The 26,866-nt window shown below is 36.5% G+C and overlaps 3 protein-coding genes across 10 annotated transcripts in view; 2 read left to right on the forward strand and 1 right to left on the reverse strand.

Moving 5' to 3' along the window:
* GLRX2 (glutaredoxin 2) overlaps positions 1-8,860 on the forward strand; it is a 20,129-nt gene extending 11,269 nt beyond the window's left edge. For 2 of the 3 annotated variants that reach the window (XM_007072836.3, XM_042977014.1), the window contains exon 5: positions 8,774-8,860. In XM_007072836.3, coding sequence (XP_007072898.2) covers positions 8,774-8,820 — 47 coding nt within the window. In that variant the 3' untranslated portion in view covers positions 8,821-8,860. Of the gene's footprint in view, positions 1-3,846; positions 3,882-8,773 lie in introns of those variants that run through there. The other variant, XM_042977016.1, reaches the window with a different exon arrangement.
* On the reverse strand, positions 929-26,716 carry RO60 (Ro60, Y RNA binding protein). Of its 4 annotated transcripts, XM_042977010.1 has the most exons (11): positions 26,480-26,583; positions 21,919-21,992; positions 16,243-16,842; positions 11,546-11,766; positions 10,901-11,047; positions 10,509-10,646; positions 9,604-9,720; positions 9,182-9,295; positions 8,756-8,902; positions 7,126-7,204; positions 929-6,409 (listed from the first exon to the last, which is right to left on the reverse strand). In XM_042977010.1, the coding sequence occupies exons 2-11, from the start codon at positions 21,923-21,925 to the stop codon at positions 6,357-6,359; spliced, it is 1,623 nt and encodes a 540-aa protein (XP_042832944.1). In that variant the 5' UTR covers positions 21,926-21,992; positions 26,480-26,583; the 3' UTR covers positions 929-6,356. The 4 variants fall into 4 exon arrangements, with proteins under 4 accessions (XP_042832944.1, XP_042832943.1, XP_007072899.2 ...); XM_042977009.1 differs by lacking the exons at positions 929-6,409; positions 26,480-26,583 and adding an exon at positions 26,694-26,716 and having other exon boundaries at positions 6,767-7,204; XM_007072837.3 differs by lacking the exon at positions 929-6,409 and having other exon boundaries at positions 6,767-7,204; positions 26,480-26,580.
* The window catches only part of UCHL5 (ubiquitin C-terminal hydrolase L5), a 39,369-nt gene continuing 38,677 nt past the window's right edge, over positions 26,175-26,866 (forward strand). For all 3 annotated transcript variants that reach the window (XM_042977011.1, XM_042977012.1, XM_042977013.1), the window contains exon 1: positions 26,175-26,613. In XM_042977011.1, the coding sequence (XP_042832945.1) occupies positions 26,193-26,613 (421 nt within the window). In that variant the 5' untranslated portion in view covers positions 26,175-26,192. The remainder of the gene's footprint in view (positions 26,614-26,866) is intronic.

Raw genomic sequence — 26,866 nt, forward strand, 5'->3', positions numbered from 1 at the left:
GAACCTGTAAACCGTGAGATCATGACCTGAGCTGAAATCAGACGTTTAACCGACTGAGCCACCCAGGCACCCCCGTCTATTTAATTTTTCATGTTACGATATGAAAAATACACTGTTTGCTGTAGCCTACCAATATTAAAAACATGGGCCATTTGTTTCTCATTTTTTCACTGATCAATTTATACTTGAATCAACCACATAGCTACTAGGGAAGCTGGAAAGCTGTTAAGAAAAGAAAGGGGTATTTTGTCTTAATGTATCTGGATTGTTTACTAATATAAAAATTAGCATTTGAACAATATTTTTTAAGTCACGTCTTCTTGATAAGGTTTAATATTGTTAATTACTTCTTAAGTCTAGTTTTCTCATCTGTGAAGACATGTATAATGACAGTCATCTTGAAATAGAGAACTATAAAGTCAACAAAAATGTCCAAATTCTTCGTAGGTGCATTCTGATGTAACTTACTCTTTTCCCAAAGGGAACTCTGAGTAATTTTTTCACGAAAGAAAACTATTTTAAAACTCCTTTAGAATGTGCACTTTGGTTAAATCCAGAGATCTACAAAAGAATCCTCAACCACATGTATTTTAAATATAATTATATACAATTAGAGGCATTATAAAGCCAGTGTTAATTATCAAACTTTAATTTCATCTTATTCAAGTATTATAACATTACTAAGTGCCTTAGCTTTTATAAGACATATTATATAACCTTAAAATTCTTAGTTCGTTGAAGAAATAAAGACAATTATTTGATGTGCATAGAGTTTATTTGGTGTGTCTATCAATTTCTACAATACAGTTAACTAGAAACCGTTCCCGCAGTGTGTCTGTACCCCATGTCTAAAATGATGTATTCAGTATGGTATTTTGCAAGGCTAGAAAAGGAGAGAAAGTCAAAATTTCACAGTATTGGTGAAAACTTTTATCATGAAATAAATTTAATTCTTTAGTATTTCATCCATTTTCTATCAGAAAAACAGCAAAATTACATTGTTAGGTATATTATTTACAGTGAAAACTTGGAAGACTCAACAAAGCATCAGTAAGTTTATCAACAGAGCTAAGAACCCTCCCACCCCGCTTTCCAGGGTCCCTTCCTTTGAAATGAAACTTGTATAAATCAAACTTTGTATCCTTAAGCACCAGCTTGACAATTTAAAGTTTTCTTTCAATTTTATAAAATATTCCTGCTTTGAAAGGCAAAGTGAATGTAAAAATGTGAATGTAATTAAACAAATCACTGGCCTGGATACTCTTTATTGCAACAATTGCAATGTTTTACTTCTTTGAATGAATTTGCTTATAGGCTTGAAACAGTATTTGCCTTTTGTTTTCAAAAATTCCCTCAAAAAATTAATCATTTTTGAAACTGTACACCCTTATTTTTCATTCATGGTGTTTATGCAGCTTGGTCCTTGGAGATTATGTTACATAAAGTCCAGCTTCTTGGATAATTTGTTATACCAAACAATAAAAAACCTTAAGCTACCACAAAATATTAGTGATGTTAACAGTCATGTATGTAGAACTTATCAGTGTACCCAGATTATCCTATTAATAGGTGCTTAAACTACTAATGTACAATCAGGTTATGAAACTCAACAGTTAAATTTCCATTCATTATGCAATGAAAGCTCTAAAGACCCTCAGAGTTCCTGTACTTCAGAAACACTAACACTATTAAGGCATTACTTAATGAACAGACCCTACGGAAAGTAACTAATATGCCTGTTGGAGAGCTAGTCATATTTTAAGGCAGTCAGAAGATTCATTTTTTTCACTTTAAGGCTCTTACATACTTAAATGTTATTCTATGCAGGCATTATTCTGTGTAATTTAAATAGTAAGTGGTCATTTATGGAAATCAAAGTCTTTATATAAAGCAAATGGACAGTTTCAAACTAGATTATAACACCCTTCCCCCAACCAATTTTTTTTAAAAAGAGGATTTCAATCCCTTTGGAGAATTTCTTCATTATCAGAAGCTGGCAATAAAGTTAGAAAATGTAACTCAAATGCATTACAAAAGCTTTGTTTAGTCATACCAAGACACATTACGTATAGTCCATATTTAAAATAATAGAGCAACAGAAACATTTTTGATTACTATTCATTGTATAATATTTTAAACTTAATTTGGCTGTATATAGATTCTAAAGTTTACATTGCAAATAAAGCCTAATAAGTATTTTAAACAAGTTTCAATATTCTATCAATTTTACGTGGTAATAATACATAAAATAGCAAGGTTTTACCTCATTTACTACCTCAACAATCCAAGTGTTCATTAAGTGAAACCAGCAGAAATGTAGTTTTAACTTACCATTTGTTTTGTTCGGTTTTCTAACTGAACTTCTAAAAGTACAGAAATCTAAATATATTTTAAAATTAAGTATCAATTGTGTTCATAAAGTTAATATGATACATGGTGGTGCTAAATTAAATAGAAGCAAAGGGAAAAATCTCTTTAGGCTCAGAAACAGCTTTTGTGTATTTCCATTGTATTTACAAAATTCATAATCATTGAAAATAAATGCCTTAATTGTAGTAATAGGATGTTGCAATGTAACTCCTTCAGTTTATTTTTCTACCAATTTCCAATATAATTTGACACTTTCAGGGTTTAGGAAAATGTGTCACATTATAATTTTATTCAAACAGTATGCTTAACTACATTAAATTTCTACATGAAAAAATATTACCATAGAATTTTAAATTAACTTCCTAATTTTTCAAAAGCAAATAAACTTACCAATTAAAGAAATGTTAAATGTGAATACAAGTTATTTACAAGATCTTTTATGCTACAAAAGATGTATATATAAGCTCAGTGAAGTACTTAGATGAAAGATTTGAAAGTGATCATTATATGGAAATATGAGCATGGAGATGTGCTCAGAGTATTCAGTTAATTATTTTTCTAAGAGCAAATTAGATCTATAATTGCAAACAATGGCTGAATAATCTTACCCAAAGGCCACAGAATTTCTGCAAACATCTAACACGAAGGATATACAATGTAACTTGATTTGGGGAGGAAACATACTAATCCAATTATTGTTCCAAGAGACCTGCCCATTATTAATTTGAAAAAATATGATCTTAAATCTATATTGAGCAAATGGAGATCTGCAAAAAGATTCATCCCAAACCTAACTTTGTGTGATTTTTGTGTCATTCATTTTATTACCCAGGTAAGAGCAGGATGAGAAACAGAGGACACAAATGTGAGAATAAAGTAATTTTAAAAGAAAAAATGAGGTATAAAAGTAATCTTCCAACAAATAAGATTAGGGAGCAGATAATAGGAAAATACTAAATAAAATCTGTACAGTAAATACAACTAAATTCATAGTGTTATCTTTTTTTTCTTTCTAATTCTTCCTTGTGTATGTTTACCATGAGCTCGTATGACATTTCTCTAGAGAGGATACTGCCTTAACCAGTCACCCCAAACCTGTGGTATACAAGAACAGAAATTCATTTTTGGTAACTTAACTCTAAGGGCATCACTTTTTAAGACATTTTTATTTGTGGGTATGAGATCTTTAGGTCAAATTACGGCACTTCCAGTAAGTGATCACAATGATTTCCCTTCAATTACGGTTTAGATGTACTTTTAAAAATGTTCTGCACTCAAATGTCAGATCCTCTGACTCATCCAGGAATTGTGCCTTAAATTTCCAGAACGAGCTTATATTATTTCTGCAAAATCTCATAAAATGAGGAGAAAAGCCTGACAAAATTATATTCTATCATTTGTGGATTTACCTGTTAAAAGATTAATCAAATGCTTATTAATAGTTTCTTCACTTAGACTATAAGTTTGTTCTTCTAGGTCTATCCAGGCGGATCTGAGACTCGGAATGTGTTCCTTTCTCTTGACCAGAGAATACGGACTTCTTAGTCAACACTCACCTTCACTATAAACATTTTTCTTTCACATTTTCCCATTCAGAACAGGAAATTTGTTAAAATGACAAATTATTGAGCCTACTGAATGATTTTTCTAAACATTTGTTCAAAATATGTTAACTCCTGTGAAGAATGCTTTTAATTAAAAAAATTTCTAATTTGTATTGCAAGCCCTCCTCCTAATTTAAACTTCTATATAGATATTAAATAGTTGATTCTTCTAAGATCCAATCATCATCTAGGTTACATTTTAAAGATAACAAAATTGGTAAGTTAAATTGGTTGTCTACATTCACATAGTAAATTAGATAAAGCAAGAGGTTCTAAAGAGGTAACCCTAAATTCCATTCACTGGCATCTTCCTCACTAATGTTCCCATAAAACTAAACTAAATAATATATAATAGTGTTAATGGAATTTTCAGGAGGTTTCAACTAATAAGGAACGGTAGGATTTTAAGATTAGTTTTAGTTTCACTAATTACAACTATATCCTGAAAATATTTACATATTTTCTAGGAAATAAAGTTTAGTTGTTTTTCTTAGGATTGATTTATTTTAAAAGCAACATTTCCGTAAATGTTAATGTAGCAATAATCCTAAAAGTAATTCAGAAAATAAAACTTCTTTATCACTTGAGTACATTTTACTCATAATGAGGTAAAGTTTTAAATTTTTTTCTATAGGACTATGTTATATATAGCAACACAAGTTATTAAGACATTAATTGTGCTTGAGATTTACTATGAACTATAAAAGTATACATGTTCACAATTTGTGTTTCTACTACTAAATCAATCATGTATATACATTATTTCCTAATACCTAAAAAGATAAGTCTTGAATAATTTTATGTCACCCATTTTGTAGGGAGACGAATTCTGGAATGGGAATGAAGGGCCCAGATTGCTAGATTTAGTGCTCCAAAGCCATACTCTCTTAGACCTTGGATCCCTAGGCTACAGATAAAAATTAACTTTTAAAAATTTCTAAGGTTTCTTCCAGCTCTAAAATTTCACGATTTGAAAATAAAGTTACCTTCTACAATGGCCTCCTTTATATTTTTTTTCTTCCCTAAATCTTACCCTAATCCAGTTAATCGTATGTATCTAAATATTTCAAAAAGGTGACATCTAATCTTCTCTGATGGACTGAATATTACTATTAGCTTGTGAACACCTAAAAGCACTATATGACCAGTACATAACTGAAGGAAATAAACTTTTATGCTTTATTCCAGTTAACATTTCTATTAGGAATAAAGTTAGATCATGTTGTCATTTTTAATTTAAGATCTTGGGTTTACTTTGAAACTCCAAATACTATTATATACTAGGCTCTTTAAACTTTAAATTCAATCTGAACATAATATTTTAATGTATCAAATGTAGCTAACACCTTACATCTAATGCTTGGCAGAGGGTTAAAAACAGAATGACACCAGAAGCAAAGTATAGAGGTGGTGGTGGGGTGTGTGCACTACTTTGCTGACCAAAAAAAATCTCAGATAAATCATACTTGCAAACTGCTACCAACGGAATGGCTATGTAATAGAGCCAGCATTAGTATGTCAAGTAAGTTTGAAAGGGACCATTTTCTTGTCACTTCCAGAGCCCAAATTTCCTATAAAACAGAAGATCTCTTCACAAATTCTAACACTACTAAAGTTTCCCCTTTGTGCTCCAAACAAAACCTGTAATTCCTAAGTACACAAAAGGCCATAATTTACATTTACTAGTCTGACTTTCCCATGACAGTGAGAAGAGCATTATAAATCCTCAATGAATCATTATTATGAAAAGTACATAAATATTGAAGTTTTATGTTCTCTTAAACAACCATGATGTAATTATGAGCAGAGATATTGGCATTTCAACAGGTTAAACCACCCCAGAAAGAAGGGACATTTGCTTCAGAAAATAATGCACTTTAGTGTAGTGAAAAGGTTTATACACAAATAAAATAGAAAAAAATTTTCTTACAGACTAGTGATATGTTACTCAAAAGCTGACTTTCAAACCTGAAAGACCTAGCTTGTATTATTTTTTTTACACTATCAAAAAAGAATGTTTTGTCACAAATGAATGGACAAAAAGATGTGTCACTGACATGTTTACAATTAGGAAATATCTAAAACCCATTTACAATTGGCTAAAAAAATAAAGGTAATTACAATCATATTTATTTTAAAGGAAAAAGCTAATCTGGTTATAGTTGAGAGTCTAATGGTCATACTTTCAGATTTATGAGTGGGGGAGTTAAATGATTAAAACATTGTATGTCCTTTTCATTTAAGAGTGTGAGAAAAAAGTGTAATTACATGTGGATATGTTATATTTTAGCAAAAATTGTGAAGTCATGCCCCACTCACAGCAATAAAATGCACCAAAACAAACAAAACGTAAACCAGATAGACCCTCACCTGACACAAACTTTATAGTCTCTTCTCAGGGGTCTCCACCATGTTTCTTGTTAATGTTAACAATCCTACAAGTGTAAAAATATCAGATTCAAAGTATCTTTTTCATTGAGTATGAAAGCTGCTATTTATGTGATCTTAGAAAACTCCAAGGAATCTGTAAAACTCATTCATAATTTAATCAAATGTCTTTTTTTTTTTAAAACCCCTTGGTATAAAAATTTACAGATGAATTTCATATTCCATCACAGTTACATGGTCCAGTGCATTTCAGAGTATTTGGACATTACCAAAGCTGTCCTTTTCCAATGCAAACATTTAAGAAAATTTTCAGCACTTCTCAAACAAGTGACATGATGTGGAACTACTTACACTTTTGGCTCTTACTTCTTTTAAGTATAAATGTAATTATTAACCACAGCAAAACTGTTTGACTATTTTATGGTATCTATCAATAAGAAGTTCTCTGTTAGACAGAAGGAGCTACAGTGTATGCTGAAGCTATTTCCCAAGAACTAGTTTAGTAGACAGAACTTTGGGCTCATCTTATTTTTCCTTCCTTTTTGTTTTTGTTTTTTGGTAACATACCCACATCCTATACTATCATCTTATCATCACTGGATTAAGTAAGATCAGCTGGGAAGTAGCTACATATTTTTAGCGAGATCACTGATGGCAATGGACCTCTTAGATCATGCTGGTGCTTATGGTTAAATCACATCTAATGTGAAATTTCGAATTACATCCAGAGCTCCGGTATCAAAGCCACACATATCCAACATGCCTCTATCATCTGGGTCTGCAATGGTAAAACCATTTGATGTCATTCCACAAACAATCAATTTAGCTGGAATGTCCATTTTCTGTAGGAAGATCAAAATACATATTAAAAAATTGTATGCAAGCAAAAGCAAATAACCTCCAAAGTTAAAACACTTCAAATTCTATCTAGCTTTTCATTACAAAGTCGATGTGTTTTTTTCTCTCCATAAAATCTGTTCATCTTTCAGTCAGATTCTGATTTCAGAAAAACAAAAAATAAAATTGTGTGAACAATCTGCCTGAAATTCCTGCTTCTGTTCTGTGGGCCAGAGTACATTCCTGAGCAGCCTAGAGACTTTCTACTTATGAAACCTGTCAGGATTATTTGGGGGCATCAGATATTTTTACCAACATATCAAACAGTGGGGCCAGTGTGTGTGGGTATATGTAAAGAGGTATTTCCTGATGATTAACAATGTTAGATCTATGATTTTATTATATATATAACATACACATGTCACATGTAAGACCCTGTTCTCTATAGCTATAACTTAAGGTTAAAATAATTGATTTTTGGAGAAAAACCAACAATCACTGAGTATGCACTATGTCAGAAACTGTAATTAGCTCTTTAAGTAATTTATCTAATTGTTATAACAACTCTAAAAGGTAAGTAGTACTACTTTTTTTAAAAGTTTATTTATTTTGTGGGGGGAGGGGTAGAGACAGATGGAGAGAGAGAATCCCAAGAAGGCTTCACGCTGTCAGCACTGAGCCTGACGCGGAGCTCGAACCCACAACTATGAGATCATGACCTGAGCCGTAGTCAAGAGTCAGATGCTTAACTGACTGAGCCACCCAGACACTCTGGTGAGTAGTACTATTAACTACTAAGACCTATACTATAGTAGTAATATACTACTATGACGTACATCAGTTAAATAATTTGCTTAGATCCACAATGGGTAAAAGAGACTCAAAACCCAGGCTGCCTTGACTCCAAATTCTCTTCTCTCACTTGTTCTCATACTTATACATCAGAATCCCTAGGAGAGTTTTGTTAAAACACAGTCTGACTCTCCAGTTTCTGATTCAGCAGGTCTCCTATAGGGTCCAGGAATTTGCATTTCTAACAAGATCCCGGGCCAAGCTGCTGGTAGGAAAAACACATTTTGAGAACCGGAGCTCCTCAGCTATTTCTTTTTCCAGTCACACTAGCCATAATTCAAGTGCTCAACAGCCACATGTGACTAGTAGCTACCACAATGGATACTGGAGATAACATTTCCATGATTTCAGAGAGCTCAGTCGGAGATAGAACAAAGAAGTAGCCATAAAACTTAAAACACAGATTATAGCTTTGCTTTAATTTTATGTCGTCCTTTAACAAAACTCACAAATGATACTTTATTTTGATTGTCACCAAAAGCAGTTTAAAGAGGATGTTTTTAGTAATGTATAGAATTGGAACTAGTTGAAATAAATCATGTATGTATAGCCAATACTTTTTATTTCAAGTGCTGCTGCATCCAGAACTGGCGTGTATTCCTATACAAAGCTATAGACTTATCTTCGGTATCAGTTTTTGGAAAAACAGTGAATATTTGAGAACTGTGTCTTATTTTGGGATGAAAGAATACTTAAAATGTTACCTTTCGATACTCCCTCAGAGCAACAGCAGGATGGACACTTCCAGCAAAGGTCTCATTATCAGTGAAGACAATGAAGACATCAGCAGCTGTGTTTGTCATTTGAGCCCAGATCATTGGAAGAGAGCAATCAGTTCCACCTGCTGGGATCTAATGCAAAACAAAAACATGGATTAGAATAAAAGTGCCCTAGTTTCCATACTGAGATGTCTGAAATAATTAAATATTTAAAAATACTATTTTTTACATTATCACTTTACTTAGAGCCAATACACAGACCTTCTCAAAGTGTGTGTATTTTTATTTTGTGCTCATGAGAAATTGAGATGAAACAATTTGTTCTCATGAATTTACTAGTATCAGTCACGACATCAATATAAGATTATTATATAACACATGTTAAGTAAACTTAATCAAACTGTTCTTTACCTGATTCATAGCCATTAAAACCTGTTGTAATGTCATATCTGTAGTCACTGGACAAGGTACCATTTCATCTGAAAAAGCAACTACATAAGAATCTTTTTCTGTTCGTGTGACAACCTGAAAAATTCAAAGGTGAGTTTTAGCAGATTAGGGTAAAACAAATACAGTATCTTGAATTTCTTAAAATTCATCTTTGAAAGCTTTATAAATATACCTACATTACCATATGCATACAGTATACTCAAAACTTTATTTTTAATTATATTTAGATATGAAATATTTAACTGAAATGAAAATGTGCCAAATGAAATGACAGAAACAAATGAAAATATAATCCTTGATCATTATCTACCTTCATAGTTTTGTCCCACATTAAACATTTTTTAGGGTGGCAAAAATCCTGAAATGGCCTTAGGGGTTCTCACCATACACATTGCTGCTGCAACTGTGCTAGCGTTGAGCACACTGCCCAAAACTCTTTGGTTCATCGATGCACTGACGTCGACAGCCAGCAAGAAACGCTTTCCAGTAGGCTCCACTGTCTAAAGAAAACCAAAACAAATAATCATGAAAAACAACCATAGAAATTAAAATTAAATTTCTAAAACTTGCATTTACTTATCTTTCACTCAGACTTCTAAGATAACAGGTCTTATTTTTGATTTACCAATTGACAAGTATTTGAAAATGTCTGGCCTTTTTTTTTTTTTTTTTTTTTTTTAAACTTTATTTATTTTTGAGAGAGAGCAAGAGGGAGACAGAATCCGGAACAGGCTGCAGGTTCTGAGCTGTCAGCCCAGAGCCTATTGTGGGGCTCGAACTCACAAACTGTGAGATCATGACCTGAGCTGAGATCAAGAGTTAGATGCTTAACCGACTGAGCCACCCAGATGCCCCTAGTTGCTACTATTTTGCTGAATGGCCAGAATATTTTAAAACCAAAAATTTTAACTTATGGCTTTAATGTAGGATTTTCAGTCCTAAAAAAAAAAATCACTTCCCATAAAGACAGAAGAGATGCCCTACTGATTAACAGAATGACAGAGGACCAAGTCAAAGGACTCTACAGGAATAAAAAAATTTAAATTTGGTATTTCAAAACTTATCAAAGTGATAAGATAATTGGGTATCATCCAAAGGTGAGGAGAAATTCTTTACTTAAGCTTACAATGTTAACTATATATCCACATTTACATGAACTATGGAAAAACACATGAATATCTAATCAAAAATGGTTAAACTATAAGTATCATCTTTAAAATGTGTTTTTATAAAATATATGAAGTCCGAATTGGGTCATTTGTTATGAAATGAAAAGTCAAACCATTACCTTAAATGTTTTATAAAAAGCAGTATCCAGAGCTTTCAAAATTTCTTCATCAGGGAGCCACTTCAGTTTTCCTCTGAGCCCATGACCTGTTTTATAAGTTTCTGATGCAATTAAAACATGAAATGGATGTATGCGAGCCTAGAAACAAGACAGAGACAAAAAGAAAATCAAAAATCAAATGAAAAATACTCATTATGTCTTTAGGTTTTGTTATTGTAGCTAATAAATAAGTTTCATAAAGAAAAAATGAGGACATATTAATCTTAGATTTCAAAGTCAAAATGAAATTTGGTATGATAAGTCTCAGAACACCTAAAACTCTACTGACTACAGTTCCAAAACTTAGGTGCTGACTTTTTCAATTAGTAGTAGCTAACAAAGGCAATACTTACCTTTTTTAACAGCTTTTCATTACACAGTTTTTCACATACTAAAGATACTTCTGAATTTCCTGGTTCAAGCACTGAATTAGCAGTCATCTTTCCTAGATTCCTTAGTAATGCAGTAAGAGGCATTTCTTGTAACAAAGCCTTCCATACCTATTGCAGTAACATAGATTGAAATGTAAGGAATTGAGAGGAAATGAATCAATATGTTAACTGTATAATATTAAGAATATATTCTTTAAGGTTTTCTTATGGGGTTCAAAGTATTTCTAAATAAAAATTTGTGTGCATTGGTCAAAGACTTATCAAATTAACTTGCTCTTCACTAGAGTAAGAAAGTGAAGTCTATTTTACGAAGGAATCACATAGAAGAATTTTATTTATTTTTAATTAACAAGGCAAATTAACCAGCCTTTCTGAAGCAGAAATAACACTTAACTGAATGCAAACTCCATCTGGACATTGTATTAAGTGTTTTAAATAAATATTAACCTCAAGATATATTTTAGATTTTTGTTAAAAAGAACTGAATGTATAGTTATCCATATAAATCACATGTCATAATTTACTTTTATACATAGCATAAATTTTAATACCTGATACGTATCAAATTACTCATGCTTAATCACATGCATACTATAAGCCACTTACCTCTTTAGACTTTAAATGATTTGTTAGAAGATGTTCCCTAACTAATCTATGCTCTTCTATTAGATGAATGACTTCCAGTTCATCTTTTGTGCGTTTCACTTTCTCTACAGCCTCCAGATACTTTAATAATTTTTCAGTCTCCACAGAAAGTGCTTTTTCTTTATACAATTCATGGACTTCTCTCCAGCCCTTTGTAATATATTTGGTTACAATAGCAAGTCCTTTAAGAAAATAAAGAAGTCAAACAGCATGAGAATATGGTATGGGATATACATAAGTAGACACAGAGGAGCTTAACCTTTTAAGCTGTGAGGCTGCTTTCTGTGATATAACAAACACATTCAAGCCAATGGAGTCATATGATTTTGCTTATTCCATCATAATTGTTTTAAAAGAAGCTCTGGAGAAAAGTCTCTTATACCATTAGTCATTTTACGATAAACCTTTTTTTTTCTTTTTGAGACACCAGCATTAGAAACTTGGGTAGACAATACCTATCTCAGGTTCACAATCTCAGAAAATTCACAAAACTACAGATCTGTCTCAGTTAATCTCCTTTCACTTGTCCCTTTCTGCTGCTAAATAAATAAGCATTTATAAATAGCAGAGGTAAGTGGAAGTGGACAGTTAGGTAGGTAATTTGTAATTTTTTATTTTTTTATTTTTTATTTTTTATTTATTTTTTATTTTTTTTTTTAAATTTTTTTTTTCAACGTTTTTTATTTATTTTTGGGACAGAGAGAGACAGAGCATGAACAGGGGAGGGGCAGAGAGAGAGGGAGACACAGAATCGGAAACAGGCTCCAGGCTCCGAGCCATCAGCCCAGAGCCTGATGCAGGGCTCGAACTCACGGACCGCGAGATCGTGACCTGGCTGAAGTCGGATGCTTAACCGACTGCGCCACCCAGGCGCCCAGTAATTTGTAATTTTTTAAAGATAAAGTATTACAGTCCAAATTAAAAAAAGGAAAACAATGTGTTCATTTCTTCTATAAATTCTTAAAAAAAAATTTTTTTTAATGTTTGTTTATTTTTGAGAGAGAGAGACAGCGTGAGTTGTGGAGAGGCAGAGAGGGAGGGAGACACAGAATTGGAAGCAGGCTCCAGGCTCTGAGCTGTCAGCACAGAGCCCGACGCAGGGCTTGAACCCACGAAATGTGTGATCGTGACCTGAGCCAATGCTTAACTGACTGAGCCACCCAGGCACCCCATCTTCTATAATTTCTTTTAATAGTTGAAAGAGTTCTTGATTGCGGGGCTGAGGAAATTTGGGTTCTAGCCTACATTCTGCCAAAAGATGGCTGTGTGATCATTCCAGGCCTTAGGTTTTACTTCTGTAAAATGTGGAAGGGGAGATTTGAGTTATCACACTCAAAAAGGTCTATGGGGTAAATGTTGGTAAAATAAACAAATGGAACAGGTTATATAATAAAGAGTGGTTAAGACTATGGGACTAGAGGGGTGTCTGGGTGGCTCGGTCAGTTAAGCGTCCAACTGCTGGTTTTCACTCAGGTCATGATCTCATGGTTTGTGAGTTCGAGTCCCACATGGACTGATAGCACGGAGCCTGCTTGGGATTCTCTCTCTCCCTCTCTCTCCACCCCTCCCCTGCTCACGCATGCTCTCGCTCTCTTTCTCAAAATTAATACATAAACTTAAAAAAAAAAAAAAAAAAAAGACTGTGGGACTAGTGAGTATGCCCTACAAATGTTTTAGTGAAGTTTTGGCTTAGTGCTGCCAAAAAGGGTATTTTCAAAAGTATCCAGGATAGGTATTTTTATGTATCTTCTGATTTTTTAAAAGTGATATTAGCAAAGAATTCATTTTTTTCTAAAATATTGTGCAGGCCAAGTAAAATCCATCTGTAAGGCAGATTGAGCTTATGTGTTGTCCCTAGTCTCTAGTTTAAATAATTTGATCAAAAGTCAACATTAGTATGTAGAAACTTGTAAAGTACTGTGACTTGTTACCTTCTAGATTTTAGTCCAAAATCTTATATTGCCTTAAATTACTAAATGTTTCATATGTAAGCATGTCTTCTATTTTGTCTTTCCAACTAAAATAAAACTTTCTTAAAGGCAGTCTTCTTATTTTTATCATACCCAAATTCTATGGTGGCCACACAGTTAAGTACACAATAAATACCTGATTAATTAAATCATATTTTGACTTGTTTTATCTATTTTAAATACACATTTTGGTCAAAATATTAAAACATTACTTATTTGGGGGGCGCCTGGGTGGCTCAGTCAGTTAAGTGTCCGACTCTTGGTTTTGGGTCGGGTCACGATCTTGTATTTCCGGAGTTCAAGCCCATGTCAGGCTCTGTGCTGATAGTGTGGAGCTGGCTTGGGATTCTCTCTTACCCTCTCTCTCTGCCCCTCCCCTGCTCACTCTCTCTCAAAATGAATAAACTAAAACTTTTTTTTTTTTTTTTTTAAAATATTACTTACTTGGTGGCTTAGAGTTTGATGCTATATTCTTTTCACTCTGAGAAGCCTAGGGATCTCTTATGCCTGAACATACTGTTATGACCGCCAGATTTTAAGTATGAGCTCTGCCCTCAAAAAATTTAGAATTAAAGAATACTGTCTGTGGGAACAAGTTTAGGAAACATTTACTAATTCTTCTTTTTATCGACCAAGAATTCGAAACCCAGTATAACCATTTGCACAAATTCAGAAGCCAGTTTTTCCAATTAGAACTAGCACTTAGGTCCACACCACCATCTGGTGTCTCAACAGACAAAGCTGGATCCCTACATTCTTCTCATACTGAATCAAAAATTTAAAAGTAAAAAATTAAAGCATGAATATTTTAAGGAAAAAAACACAGGTAAATATTTTTATGACTTTATGTTGGAAAAGGCTGCTCTAAATCTAACACAAAACAAAAATCTATGAATAAAAACACGTAAGTTTCATTACATTAAAATTCCAAACTTTAGTGTGCCAGAAACCCCAATCAAAAAAACTGACAAAGAAAAAAAAGGGGGAAAAGTGCATGATAACATGTTATTAATTCCTAAGTGTCCCAAGTTCTTAGAACAGTGCCCATACATAGTAGGTGCTCAACAAACATTTGTTGAATGAATAGTGACTATCAATATTAAGAACAGCAACTCAATGGATAAAAGGGCAAAGATACAATATGCTCTGCAACAAATTACAAATCAGCAGCAGCACATGGAAAGATAAACTTTTGCCCACAAACACAAATTCAAGTAAGGTATAATTTTTCACCTATCCTATTGGCAAAGATTAAAAACCACTGGTAATAGTCACTGTTCAAATGTCGGGAAACTGGCCACTTCTATATACTCTTTGTGGGTTTAGTCTTTATAAAAATATTTACGTTATACACATTTTTTCTCTGTATTTTTGTAATAGTATGAAAACCCAGAAGCTACTTAACTGTCTTCAATGAGACTAAATAAATTATAGTATATTCATTCAATGGTGTATTTGCAACTATTTCTACTGACTTGAAGAAATACCAATCTGCTTTTAACTGAAACAAGGTCTAGGGGCACCTGGGTGGCTCAGTCGGTTAAGCGTCTGACTCTTGATTTCGGCTTAGGTCATGATCTCACAGTTTGCGGGTTCGAGGCCCACACTGGGCTCTGTGCAAACAGTGCAGAGCCTGCTTGGGATTCTGTCTCCCTCTCTCTATGGCCCTCCCCTCCACCTCAAAATAAATAAACATTAAAAACAAAACAAACAAAAAAACCCAAAGGAGGTCTATAAAAAAATTTTAAATAAAACAATGTATTTTAGGAAAAATCTGGAGTAATATACAATGTATATAGTAATTTCTTTTGAGAGGCAGGATTCTACTTTCTGTATTATATTTTTATGTATTATCCAGCTATTTAAAACAAGCACGTAATTTCTAATAAAAAAACAAAACATCCAGGTGTTTGTATATGTAAATATTTGCAACAATTTACTGCTTAAATTTCATTTTAAAAAGTCCATTCATAATAAAAAAATGATAAATTAGGAATTCATGAGGAGCTGTCTTTTCAAGTTTCATTTCTGGTATTAAAAAAAGCAAATTTTGGACATGTTGATTTTTGTGGATGCTTATACTTTACATTCTTCTTGCCCAAAAGTTTTTATTTCCCTTATAAGAAGGACTAAGTAATTAGTGTACATCCAACTAACTTCTCAAAAGTCTCTTCCCATAGACACAGAAAACTGCCCCAAGTTACCATGTCCCCTGGCTGACTGCTTGGAGACAATTAACATCCTGAATTGTTAAGTTCAGCACTATTTCAGGCAGCCTTTAGGTTCCATGGAACATATGTCCTAGGAAGACAGGGAGGGAAAGAAAAAATCTTAAGGGGCTGGAACAGTACAGCCTGGCTATCTGCCGTCTACTGGCTAGGATAGCTTTGCTTCCTACAGCTTTCATCACGTCCATGCTGCTGTCATAGTCCGTATCACTTGGGTAAGCATTCTAGCCAGCACAGTGACACTGTGAGATCTAGAATATTAAATTAATCTGTAAATCTGTCATTTGATTCTTGATTAGTAATGTCCGGATTGCCTGTGGTAGGTGTTTAATTCCAAGGTAGTATTAAACATTTGAATTAGTCAACCAATGTGTTTTGAGAATGAAAGCCTGTTTCAAATAAAATATTTCTATTTATCGGTATTTGCAACTTCCCCCAACCCAAAGGTTGTTATGCTTACCTTCATTGGAAGGTTTAAGATGTGACAATCTTAATAGATCTTTGTGAGACCAGCCATTTCTTTGTTTATACTTTGTAACTGCCAGAGCAAGGGCCATGCCCCCCTTTTCATTGTACCAGTCTGCTATAGCCTTCCGGAGGGCACGGCCCCACATGCCACATTTCATGCTTTCCTTTAGATCTTTCTTAAACTGGATAAAAGTAAACAGATGTGTAGGAATGCGACAAACTTCAGAAACAGCTTTGAATGCCGCTTGTTTTGTGCTTATGTCGGAACACTGGGAACAAATGGCAAGTGCGAAGAGCATAGGCTCCTGCTTTGCCGTTCTGCCTTCTTGACTAAATGACTTTATTTCCTGTATCACTTCACATCCTCTGCCGTCTTCAATCAATCTAATTAAAGCTTCAGCATTTTCAAGGCCCAACTTTTGTTCTTTGATATAATAAGTCCCACCTTCAGAACCAAAACATAAGAACCGGTGTAGTCGATTCATATCAGTGACTTGCCATACATATCCATCTTCGGAATTGGTTATCTGCTTCTCATTCAGTGGTTGCATTTGGTTCACTGATTCCTCCATTCTTCTGTCTTTTAAGAAACCTATCAAAAAGCAAAATGTTATTATAGTTAGAAACAATAAAATTGTAAGAAGGAATACATTTATTTTTATTTATTTTTGAAAACATTTATTAATGTATATTTTTTGAAATCTGTTACAAAGTCTTTTAACTTAAAAGCATTTTTTAGGCTCATTAAGTGGTAGTATGATAACCAGAAACAACAACAAAGAGGTTATATTTTGGAGGTATAAGTTTGTTGCGTCAGAGACTAAGCAGGCAGTTTAGCAGGCAGTCTGAAGGCCCAGAGAGAGAATAAAAAGGGGTAGGGAGAGCAGCTGTGGTAGCTGAGGCTAAGAAAGGTCTTACTCCCTGAATAACTGCGTACACAGTTTTGGTTGCATATCCAACATCCGTTCCTTCCCTCCCCTTTCTTCCTGGCAGTAATGTCCTTTAGGGGAGGCTAGACCTTTTTCCAGACCTATCGGATGAATCTTGATTTACTCTAAGCCAGTGGTTCTCAAACTCTGTGTGCATCCAAAGTAATTGAATTGCTGGTTAACATGCAGAATTGTGTGTTCCACCCACCACCCCCAAAGTTTCTTTCGTAATTTAGTTTATGTCCGGGGTGAGGCCTACACATTTGTACTGATCACAAATTCTCAGGTAATGCTCGCATTTCTTTTGCCATGTGACAAGTATAGGGGATGGGCATCTAACTGGCCCGTGTGCAGTAAGTCTGCAGAGAATACTTCTGAGGTTTTGTTCACTCTTAAAAGTGGGCTTGGGCTCTTACTAAGAACGCTCCCTTTCTACCCTGAGACATTCATTTAAAGTGATGCCTGGAGTGTGGCAACTATCTTGAGCTACAGGGGAGCCAGTTTAGGAAGACACACTCATTTATAAGGATGGTAGAACAGAAAAAAAATTAGAAGGAATCTGGGTCCATGGTATCATCGAGCAACCTGGAAATGCCTTACTTAGAAATTCTGTACCCTTGTATCTTTACTTAGACATTTTGTATAGTTAAGCCGTTTGTAAGTTTTCTGTTACCTGTAATTGAGAACATACTGATTAACATCCTATTAACTGTGCTCATTTGTAATTTATGTGATCAACTACCTGTACTTTCTTCCTTCCATTATCTCTAAAGCTACTAGCTGCATGGCAACAATATCATTTTTTATCCTCCTAATGGAACCACAACTGTCCACTACTTTATCAGTCCACTGCTACTCTAACTGTAGTACAGCTGCCTGTCTAGATGCCCCAAGTCTCCTGTCTATACCACTATAGTGCACTAGGTTTCTCCCCATGACAAACAAAACAACACGACCAGAAAATAAAGCTCAACCAGCATTTATTGCATATTAGATGTAAGACATGAAAGAGAGCCCTGTTCCACTAAAAGGATTTTTTTAAGTGTTTAAGAAAAAGAGTGTGTGTGTGTGTGTGTGCACATGTGCATGTGGGGGAGGGACAGAGAAAGGGGGTGGAGGGGGGAGAGAAAGAATCCCAAGCAGGTTCCATGCTCAGTGCAGAGCCTGAAGAAGGGCTCAATCTCACGACCCTGAGATCAGGACCTGAGCCAATATCAAGAGTTGGATACCACAGAGCCTGCTTGGGATTCTCTGTATCCCTTTCTTTCTGCCTGCCCCCTCGCACCCCCCCCCCGCCCACTATCTCTCTCAAAATAATAAACATAAGAAAAAAAAAAAAAAGAGTCAAACACCTAACTGACTAAGCCATCCAGGTGTCCCTAAAAAGATTTTTTTTAAATGTTTTTCCCTGCCCTCAAAAAAAACCCACATTCTAGTCAGTGAGGTAGAAATATACATATAATACAAAGCAAACTGTAATTAAGTGCTCTAATAAAAGTGTACTGAGAGTCAGCAGAGAATAAAATAATGTTGTCTCAATAATACAGGAAGACTTGTGCAGAATAGGCAAACTGAAAAACTGGTATATAAAGTTTGGGGGAATGTATTCCAGAAAGGGATTTCTGAAATCTTGCTGTCTTTAGATTTTAGAAAAAGAACTAAGTATATTGGCACAGCTGTAACGAAATGTTAACTGATGAGGTAGTAGTAGCTTAAAGGGCAACACAAGGTAAAAGAAATTCTGTATTTCTTGTACATCATCACAAAGATGATACAAGCTTAGGCACGTTTATATATTGTAGGGAAGGCTTAAGATGGAATCCTCATGAATATTAACAATTAAGAGCTAGTGAGAAAAGGGCCCTTTAAAGGAGAAAGAGAAGGTGGGGTACACAGACTTAAAGTGAACCAGGGCCAGTGGTATCACGGACCACAGGGAAGAGAATTTCAAGGAGTCCATAGCTGTAATGCCAAATGCCCAGAGATGAAGTAAAGTCTGGAAAATGACTACTGGATTTAGCAAACAGGAGTGAATGAAGAAGGGCAACTGTTGTAGAATCCTGCAAGAAGGAGCCTGAACAAAGTGAGATTAGGAGGGGCGCAAGGGTCTCTCAGTAGGTTAAGCATCGGAGTCTTGCTTTTGGCTCCGGTCATGATCTCACAGCTGTGAGATCAAGCCCAGCAATGAGCCCAATGTTGGGCTCTGTGCTGGGTAGGGAGCCTGCTCAAGATTCTCTCTCTCTATCCCTCCCCCCACTCACACGCCCTCTCTAAAAATAAATAAGTAAGTAAGAGAGATTAGGAGTATGCAATGAGGAAGGCTTCACAAGTGGACTACTCTTTACAGAAGCATAAAGGGAAGGTAAGAGAGATGAGAAGACATTGAGGTTGAAGTGGAATGATTCAATTTGGAGTGGAAGACAGTAAAGGATGTAACCAAGGGGATGAGATCACTAAAAGAAGTCAAACAGAATAAGCTTTAGAGCATCCAGGTTGAGACTGGCCTACTGACAGCAAGAGAGACATCTCTTTCATTAAGGGTGTAGACAGATTTGAGAAACGAGAGGAATAAGGAGATTGAGGGAAGTCTGGCAGGTAAGGGAGCCATGAGGTTGGGTCTCAGAGAGGGGAACACATCATGATATGGGGATAAATGCATGGGAGAATGGAGAGCCTCACATTTTGAAGGTGACCGGGGGCAGGGGACAGTAATTTGAATTGTGTTGGAAATAATCAGTGTCATTATGAGGCCTAGGCCTCAGATGGTGTCACTGTGTAATGATCATATTATATTAGTCATTAGGGACTGATTTACTGAGTGCAGCATAGGCTGAAACTGCTGCTGCAGTAATGATGCTTCTGCTATTTATTCTTACCCCCTCTTTAACATGGCTGTTTAGCTGCCTTTTAATCCAAAAAACTTTTGAGAAGGATAAGAGGCTTCTCAAAGACTGACACCTTAACTGCTAATTCCAGTAGAAAATTTTCTATTATTTTGACCTTTGCACTGCATTTGATATTGCTAGCCCCATCTTTAGCTTTTACAAAAATACCCTTGGGTAGTACTTTCACCTGGCTATTCCTGCTTATTAGTTGAATAATATAGAAATGATATGCAATATCAAATTATGCTAATACAACAGCTTTCCTGAACCAAAGCCCAAGAAGTGTGATTTAAAGGTCCCAATTCAAATCTCAAAGTTCTTTCCCTTATTATTTTTTTGTCAGCATGTCTGGCTGGTATCTTTAGTTCCACTAAGAGCAGGGACTGGGTCTTAGTTGTGTATCCCTTCTCTGAACCTAGGATATCACTTTTAAGTAATTAGTAATATATATTTAAGAATAACAGAGCAATATTAAAGTAATTTTCTGAACCATCTAAGAATTATGTATGATTGCCTTTTCTTTCCTCTAACATTTTTAAAAATAAGTCTCAACATGTGCAATTAAAAATATAATTCAAGCCTTTAAGATAAATTTGGTAATTAGAAAAAAAGTACTATATGCAGTAAATGGATATACAATAAAAAGTAATACATGAGAAGTTATGAAGAGGAAGTAATGAATACTAAGTAAAACTGTCTTTTGAGAATAGTATTTCTTTGGAAGTTTTTCTAATGCATTTAGTATCAGGTATAAGTATCTTGTTGAGCAAGCAGCAAAATGAACTTTTAAATCTAGGGAAGATGCCTAAGAAAAATCCCTAAATGTAACCCTTGTAATCTCTACCATAAGAAATGTAGTTACTTATTCACAGCTGTGTCAATGGAATCTTATCCTTTGCACATACTAATGACAACCATGAAGACATACCCTTTTAACATTTTTACAGGAAAAAATGCCCAGCTTTTCACACGGTTCTATGACTATTCTTTCCAGGATGCAACATAAAACAGTGGGACAGATTGCATGAATGGCCCCTCTCTACTTGCTTGTGTAAATTTATCAGACTCAAAAATTTAAAGTTAAATATGAAAAGCAGAATGGCAGTACTTCTAAGCTACTCTCCTGGTACCTGAGTGCTGATATATAAATTAACTTTAAAATTGTCTAGGTGGTAAGACAGCGGTATAATAAAGAATATCTAGTTTTTTTCTTGGCAGAGCTTCAAAAATCCTAGGAATTTCCAGATTGATAAGTCTTTTTGTTATGCTAATGTGGTGATTCATTCTGGGCTTCAGGATGGGGGCTGGTCACCAAAAAGACTAATCATTTGATTAGAGGGTTGGAATTTTGGGCCAGATCAAACTCCCAGGAGGGCTGTAGGGCCCAAAATTGGGTTCAACCACACAGTCAACCAATCATAACCAATCATGCCTAGTAATAAAATCCCATATACAAACTCTGAATATCAAAGTTCACTGGTGCTTCCTAACTGGTGAACAAACTGATGTGCTGGGAGTGTGACAAGCCAGGATTCCACACAGAGGGTATCCCTCTCCTGCCTCCAGACTTTGGCTTATAGGTGTCTTCCATTTGGCTGGTCCTCAGGCATACCATTTAACTGGAATCATTAGGATAGCGTTTTTAGAGAGTTATGTGAGTCATTCTAGTGAATTATTGACCCTGAGGGGGTTGTGCGAAGCCCTGAATTTGTAGTTGGTTGCGTAGACTAGAGACCCTACTTATAACAGGTGTCTCAAGAAAGGGTAGTCTTGTTGGGGATCTTGCCCTTTAACTTGTGGTGATGTAGGAAACAAAGGCAGAAGAATAAAAGATTAAATTTCCTTATAACTTACAGGCCATTGACAAGTCCTCAAGACAGGCAGATTGACATTCCTCTGGGAGCTCAGCTGCCTCGATGTTGACTTTGCTAAGGGCAAAAGGCAATCTTATTAGCCTGACCCCCGGAATCGTATGTCTACTTAACATATAAAAACTCCTTTGGAAACTTCCTTTACCTCTACTACCCGCTCCCCACCCCCCAAATGTATCTTGGCAATCATACTCCAAGCTTATGGTCCCCTGATAGATATCTGAAGGGTCTCATTACTGAGTTTTTACTAAACAGTAATAAATGACCTTTTCCTAACAGCAGCTAGCCTCTCAAGGTCCTGGAAACCTTGTTTCCAAAATACCTTCGAGACTAGACCCCTCCTCCCATGAAGATATATAATCAGTCACCCATCGCAACCCCAGTGCAGCTCTTTCTGCCCATGGGTCCAGTCCCCGCGTTTTAATAAAACCACCTTTTTGCACTGAAAACATCTCAATAATTCTTTCTTGGTTGTTGGCTCCGAACCCCAACACTTCAAACCGCATCAGTGGGATCTTAAGCTAACTCTGGAACTGAACTGAACTGAACTGCAGAACACTGAGTTTGTGTCAGAGAACTGGGTCAAAACAGACACCAAAGGCACAGGGACAGTAGAAAAAAAAAGATAAACTGCACTTCAACAATATTTAAAATCTGTGTTTCCTCAAGAAAGTGGAAAGAGATCCCAGAGAATGGGAGAAAATACACGCAAATCATACCATAAGGAACTTGTATCTAGAATATATAAAAAACTCGTAACTCAATAATAAGATAATAACCCAATTAAAAAACAGGCAAAGCATCTGAGCAGGCACTTCTTCAAAGATGTACAAATGGCCAATAAATACATAAAAAGATGCTGAATATCATTACTCATCAGGAAAATGCACAACAAAACTGAAATGAGATCCCACTTCACGTTCACCAGGATGGCTACAATCAAAATGACAATAATAATAAGTGTTGGTGAGGAGCTGGAGAAATTAAGACCCACATACATTGTAAAACGAAGGATCATATGGTACCTCTATATTCAACCTTTTGAAGAATTGCCAAAGTGGTGAGGGGTTTCTTTACGGGGTGATGAAGATGTTCTGAAATTAGACAATGGTGAACGCTCACACTGAGATACAGAAACTAAAGCGACTCCATGAGCTGTGTTTTTGCTCCTTTTCCTGCTTCTACACTTGCTAGGACCTGTACCCCACCTTACACACGCTTTACACTTCTAGTACAAAAAATGTATTCCCTTTCTGTAAGGGTCAAGGAGCTAATGATTTCTTTGGAGTCTTCCAGCACAGATCTGAGTGAAAGAGCAAGGTTGCAGACACTGACTCCAGGCACACTGCCGCCAGATCCCTGGCTCCAGGGCACAAGTGACTTATGGAGGACACCTGAGCACTCCTCGTTCTGACCAGTTTCTGGATGCCTGAGAAGACATATGGACCAGACCACAATCCTTAATAAAAGCACCAGAGCCCAAACAAAACTGAGACTACTCTACTCTCCTTTCTGAGTCTCTCAGATACTCTGTATCTGTCTCCTCTCTGTATCTTCAATAAACTCTGCTCTCACTTGATGTCTATCCTTCCTAAGGCCAAGGATCCTCTTGGCTGGTCCTGCAGAACTCCTTTTGGGTCCATGGACCCAGTCTGCCTATGTCAACACAAGTCTGTGAATATACTAAAATTCACTGTATTGCATACTTAAATTAGTGAATTTCATGACACGTCAATTCTCTCAAAAATCTGTCATTAAACGAAAACTAAAAAGTGGCTATATTTGGGAAGTTATTTAAATAGAAATTCAAATGATATTTAACTATTACTTAACTATTTAACTATTTATCTATTTAACTATTTATTTATAGGTATTTCCTATATTTGTCTTTAGAAAGCAATTTGAGATACACACAGATATATACAGTATCTTAATTTTTCCTCTCCCCAACTCCAATCATCTCCCCCCTCGGAGCTTAAGCTCCACTGTCAGTGATTTAGAAGGCAGTTGGGCAGTGAGTGAGGTCAGAGCCTGGTCATCAATTAATCCACTCCTGAATAATCAAGTGTTGTAAATCCAGATTAACAATTAAAAAAAAAAAAAAAAAGACAGCTAATTCTTTGGGTTGGCCTGTCCTATCCAGAGCTCTTAAAGCACACCATTCTAAAGACTCTAATATAGCTGAAGTTATTTTAAACTTCCGCAAATTAAAATTTGGGGAAGAATTAAACAGGTCACAGTATTTTTAGAGGCATAGCCACAATTTGAAGTTGGTTGTGGACATTTTATACATTGCCCACTTCTTTCTTTCTTAATATTGACTGCAAAATCAGCGAATGCCAGTAATTAATATACAAAATGTATATTGTATATTACAATATACATATTGCCTTGGGCACTGTCGTATGTCTGTAACAGCAGTTCTTTCTGCTTTGTATTCATTAGAACAACGTTTACTGTTCTCTTTTAACAGTACTAATAATACAGTGTTTTTGAGGATTCCTGTTTTTCTTGAATGTACACATCTGAATATCTTTGCAAACTCTCTTGATCGTTTATTACTTGAAAATGTTTCATCCCATGAGGTCGAACAAGTTTTGCAGCTTAACCGTTTTTTTAAAATTTTTTTTTCAACGTTTTTTATTTATTTTTGGGACAGAGAGAGACAGAGCATGAACGGGGGAGGGGCAGAGAGAGAGGGAGACACAGAATCGGAAACAGGCTCCAGGCTCCGAGCCATCAGCCCAGAGCCTGAGGCGGGGCTCGAACTCACGGACCGCGAGATCGTGACCTGGCTGAAGTCGGACGCTTAACCGACTGCGCCACCCAGGCGCCCCATTAACCGTTTTTAAATGAAGTCAAAGCTGATGTACACCTATGAGAGAGTGCAAGACAACTTAAAAGAAACAATACTGCAAAAACTGGGGCCACAAAGTCAAACAACTATCATTCAGACTGGTGGTGTACCTGAGTTGATCATGTCATGTGGGATGCAATAAAAAGTGGTGACGACCTGTTGCAAACATGACAGCATGCCATCCTGAAGGCGTGCATCTTCAGCCAAGTGGTCGCCATGTAGTATGCACTTTGTATTACCAAATCTTCTCATTTTCCTCAAAGACCCAGAAATCTGGATTTTTTATGCAAATTTAGGATTAAATGTGAAAATAAGTGAAAAAAAATTTAAACTCCCTTTCTGGTTACTTCCAGGCCGTGTAAAGGGCTAATTTTTCAGTTAGGGGGATCTTTCTACCACAGCCACCAAGTTCATAAAAATGTTAGTTATGATGTATTTATTCAGCACAGAAAACACTTTCAAGTTCATGGCAATATCATAGATTAAAAAATAACACACATTATCACAAACAGCTATGGACTCCAATGACACTCATTCTAGGTATGGTTCATTAAGGAACTGCAGCTAGACTCCTGTGCCTCACAAACTTTTTCCTGTCTCCTAGGGACAAACTTCAAAAGTTTCAAATGAAAACAAACAAACATTTTATACAAATTTTGATTTCTACTCCACAATATAGCCAGGCCTTTTTTTTTTTTTTTTAAAGTAATCTCTATGCCCAACTTGGGGCTCTAATTTGCAACCAGGAGATCAAGAGTCTGATGCTCTACCGACTGAGGCACCCAGGCGCCCCATAACCATGCTTGCTTCAATAAAAACTGTTCTTTTGTTTCCCTCAGTAATATTTGTCATGTTAATTTTGTGGCTTCACCTAGTCCATAACACAGTGCTCGTTAACTCCGATGTATAGGACACCTGTTTGTGAAGCAAGGAATCAGTTTTGTCTACTAAAATATTTTTTTCTGGAAGCCAAAGGCCCTTCTTGGAACTCAGAGCTTTAAGGAGTGATGCATAAATACACATACTCTTAAAGATTTATAATCTTAACAGAGGTCTGCTGAACGAGGGCATTTTCACGGTTTAGCGAAAATAGGCATTTTTGGTTTAACTCCTTTAATCTTAGAAACATTACAAATGTTCGATTAATACGTTTTTTTTAACCTAATTTTCTTTTAGGCATCGCATCCCCTTACACTTGTCTATCGTCCCCACGGATTACAGAACAGATCTCACTCTTCTCGTCATTCCCTCGAGGATAAATTCGCCTTCTGTCTTTGCACCAAAATCCCTCTTCCAAACCCCAAAGCCGGGGCAACGCCTCCCGGCGCAGAAGCCGCGGGAGGAGGAGGAGGAAGAGGAGGAGTAAAGCGGGACCTCCGGACGCTGGCCTGTGGGAAGCTATGGAAGCACAAGCCGGAGCGTCCGGGATTCGGGAAGGGCCCACCCTCGGGAGCGTCTCAGCCTGGGCAAGCGAGGTTGTGCCCACAGCGATGCTGGTTTCGTTACCCAACAAGGGCAGGACGCGGAGGCAGGGCGGTGGAGAACGATGGTTTGGCGAAGTGTTTGCTCCGGCCTCGGTCGCAGGGATGCGGGATGAGGGACATGGAGGATCAGCTAAACCTTGCGCGTCCCCGGGGCCGCTCAGACCGCACAAAGGGCCCCAGTCGGCCTCCCGCAGTTTCCTCACCTGTGCTTGCCGGCCGACCCTCCGAACCCGCAGCGCCACTGGGAGAAGCCCTGCGAGGCGCGGGAAAACGACCAGAAGCAGCTGCACCCCTTTGGCGGTAACTGCTCCAACTCCACCACCGCCGGGGCCTGCAGGTTCGGCTCCCGGGAACGAGCCCCGCCCCTCTACTTTTGCCCCGCCCTCGCTCCAGACTGGCGAGGATCCCGGATGTTACCTCCTCCGGCGTACTGAGTCCCCGCCCTTTCTTCTTAGGCCCCGGCCCCTTCCGAATCCGCTACGGGTCCTGCACGGCCTAGGAAGAGTTTCACTGTCTCTTGGGTGGCTAGAGCGTCCTCCCGCGCTTAGTCGCGCTGCAGGTGACGGCGCCCGGAGGCTGTCGGGAAGTAG

The sequence above is a fragment of the Panthera tigris genome, chromosome F3 (assembly GCF_018350195.1).
Source record: "Panthera tigris isolate Pti1 chromosome F3, P.tigris_Pti1_mat1.1, whole genome shotgun sequence".
In the NCBI taxonomy this organism is placed as follows: domain Eukaryota; kingdom Metazoa; phylum Chordata; class Mammalia; order Carnivora; family Felidae; genus Panthera; species Panthera tigris.

Coding starts and splice junctions, on each gene's coding strand:
- RO60 (XM_042977009.1), bottom strand. Junction 11,767..16,242: donor TCTTAAACCTTCCAATGAAG/GTAAGCATAACA, acceptor ATTTTCTTAAAG/GACTTGCTATTGTAACCAAA. Junction 11,048..11,545: donor ATCATTTAAAGTCTAAAGAG/GTAAGTGGCTTA, acceptor TTACTGCAATAG/GTATGGAAGGCTTTGTTACA.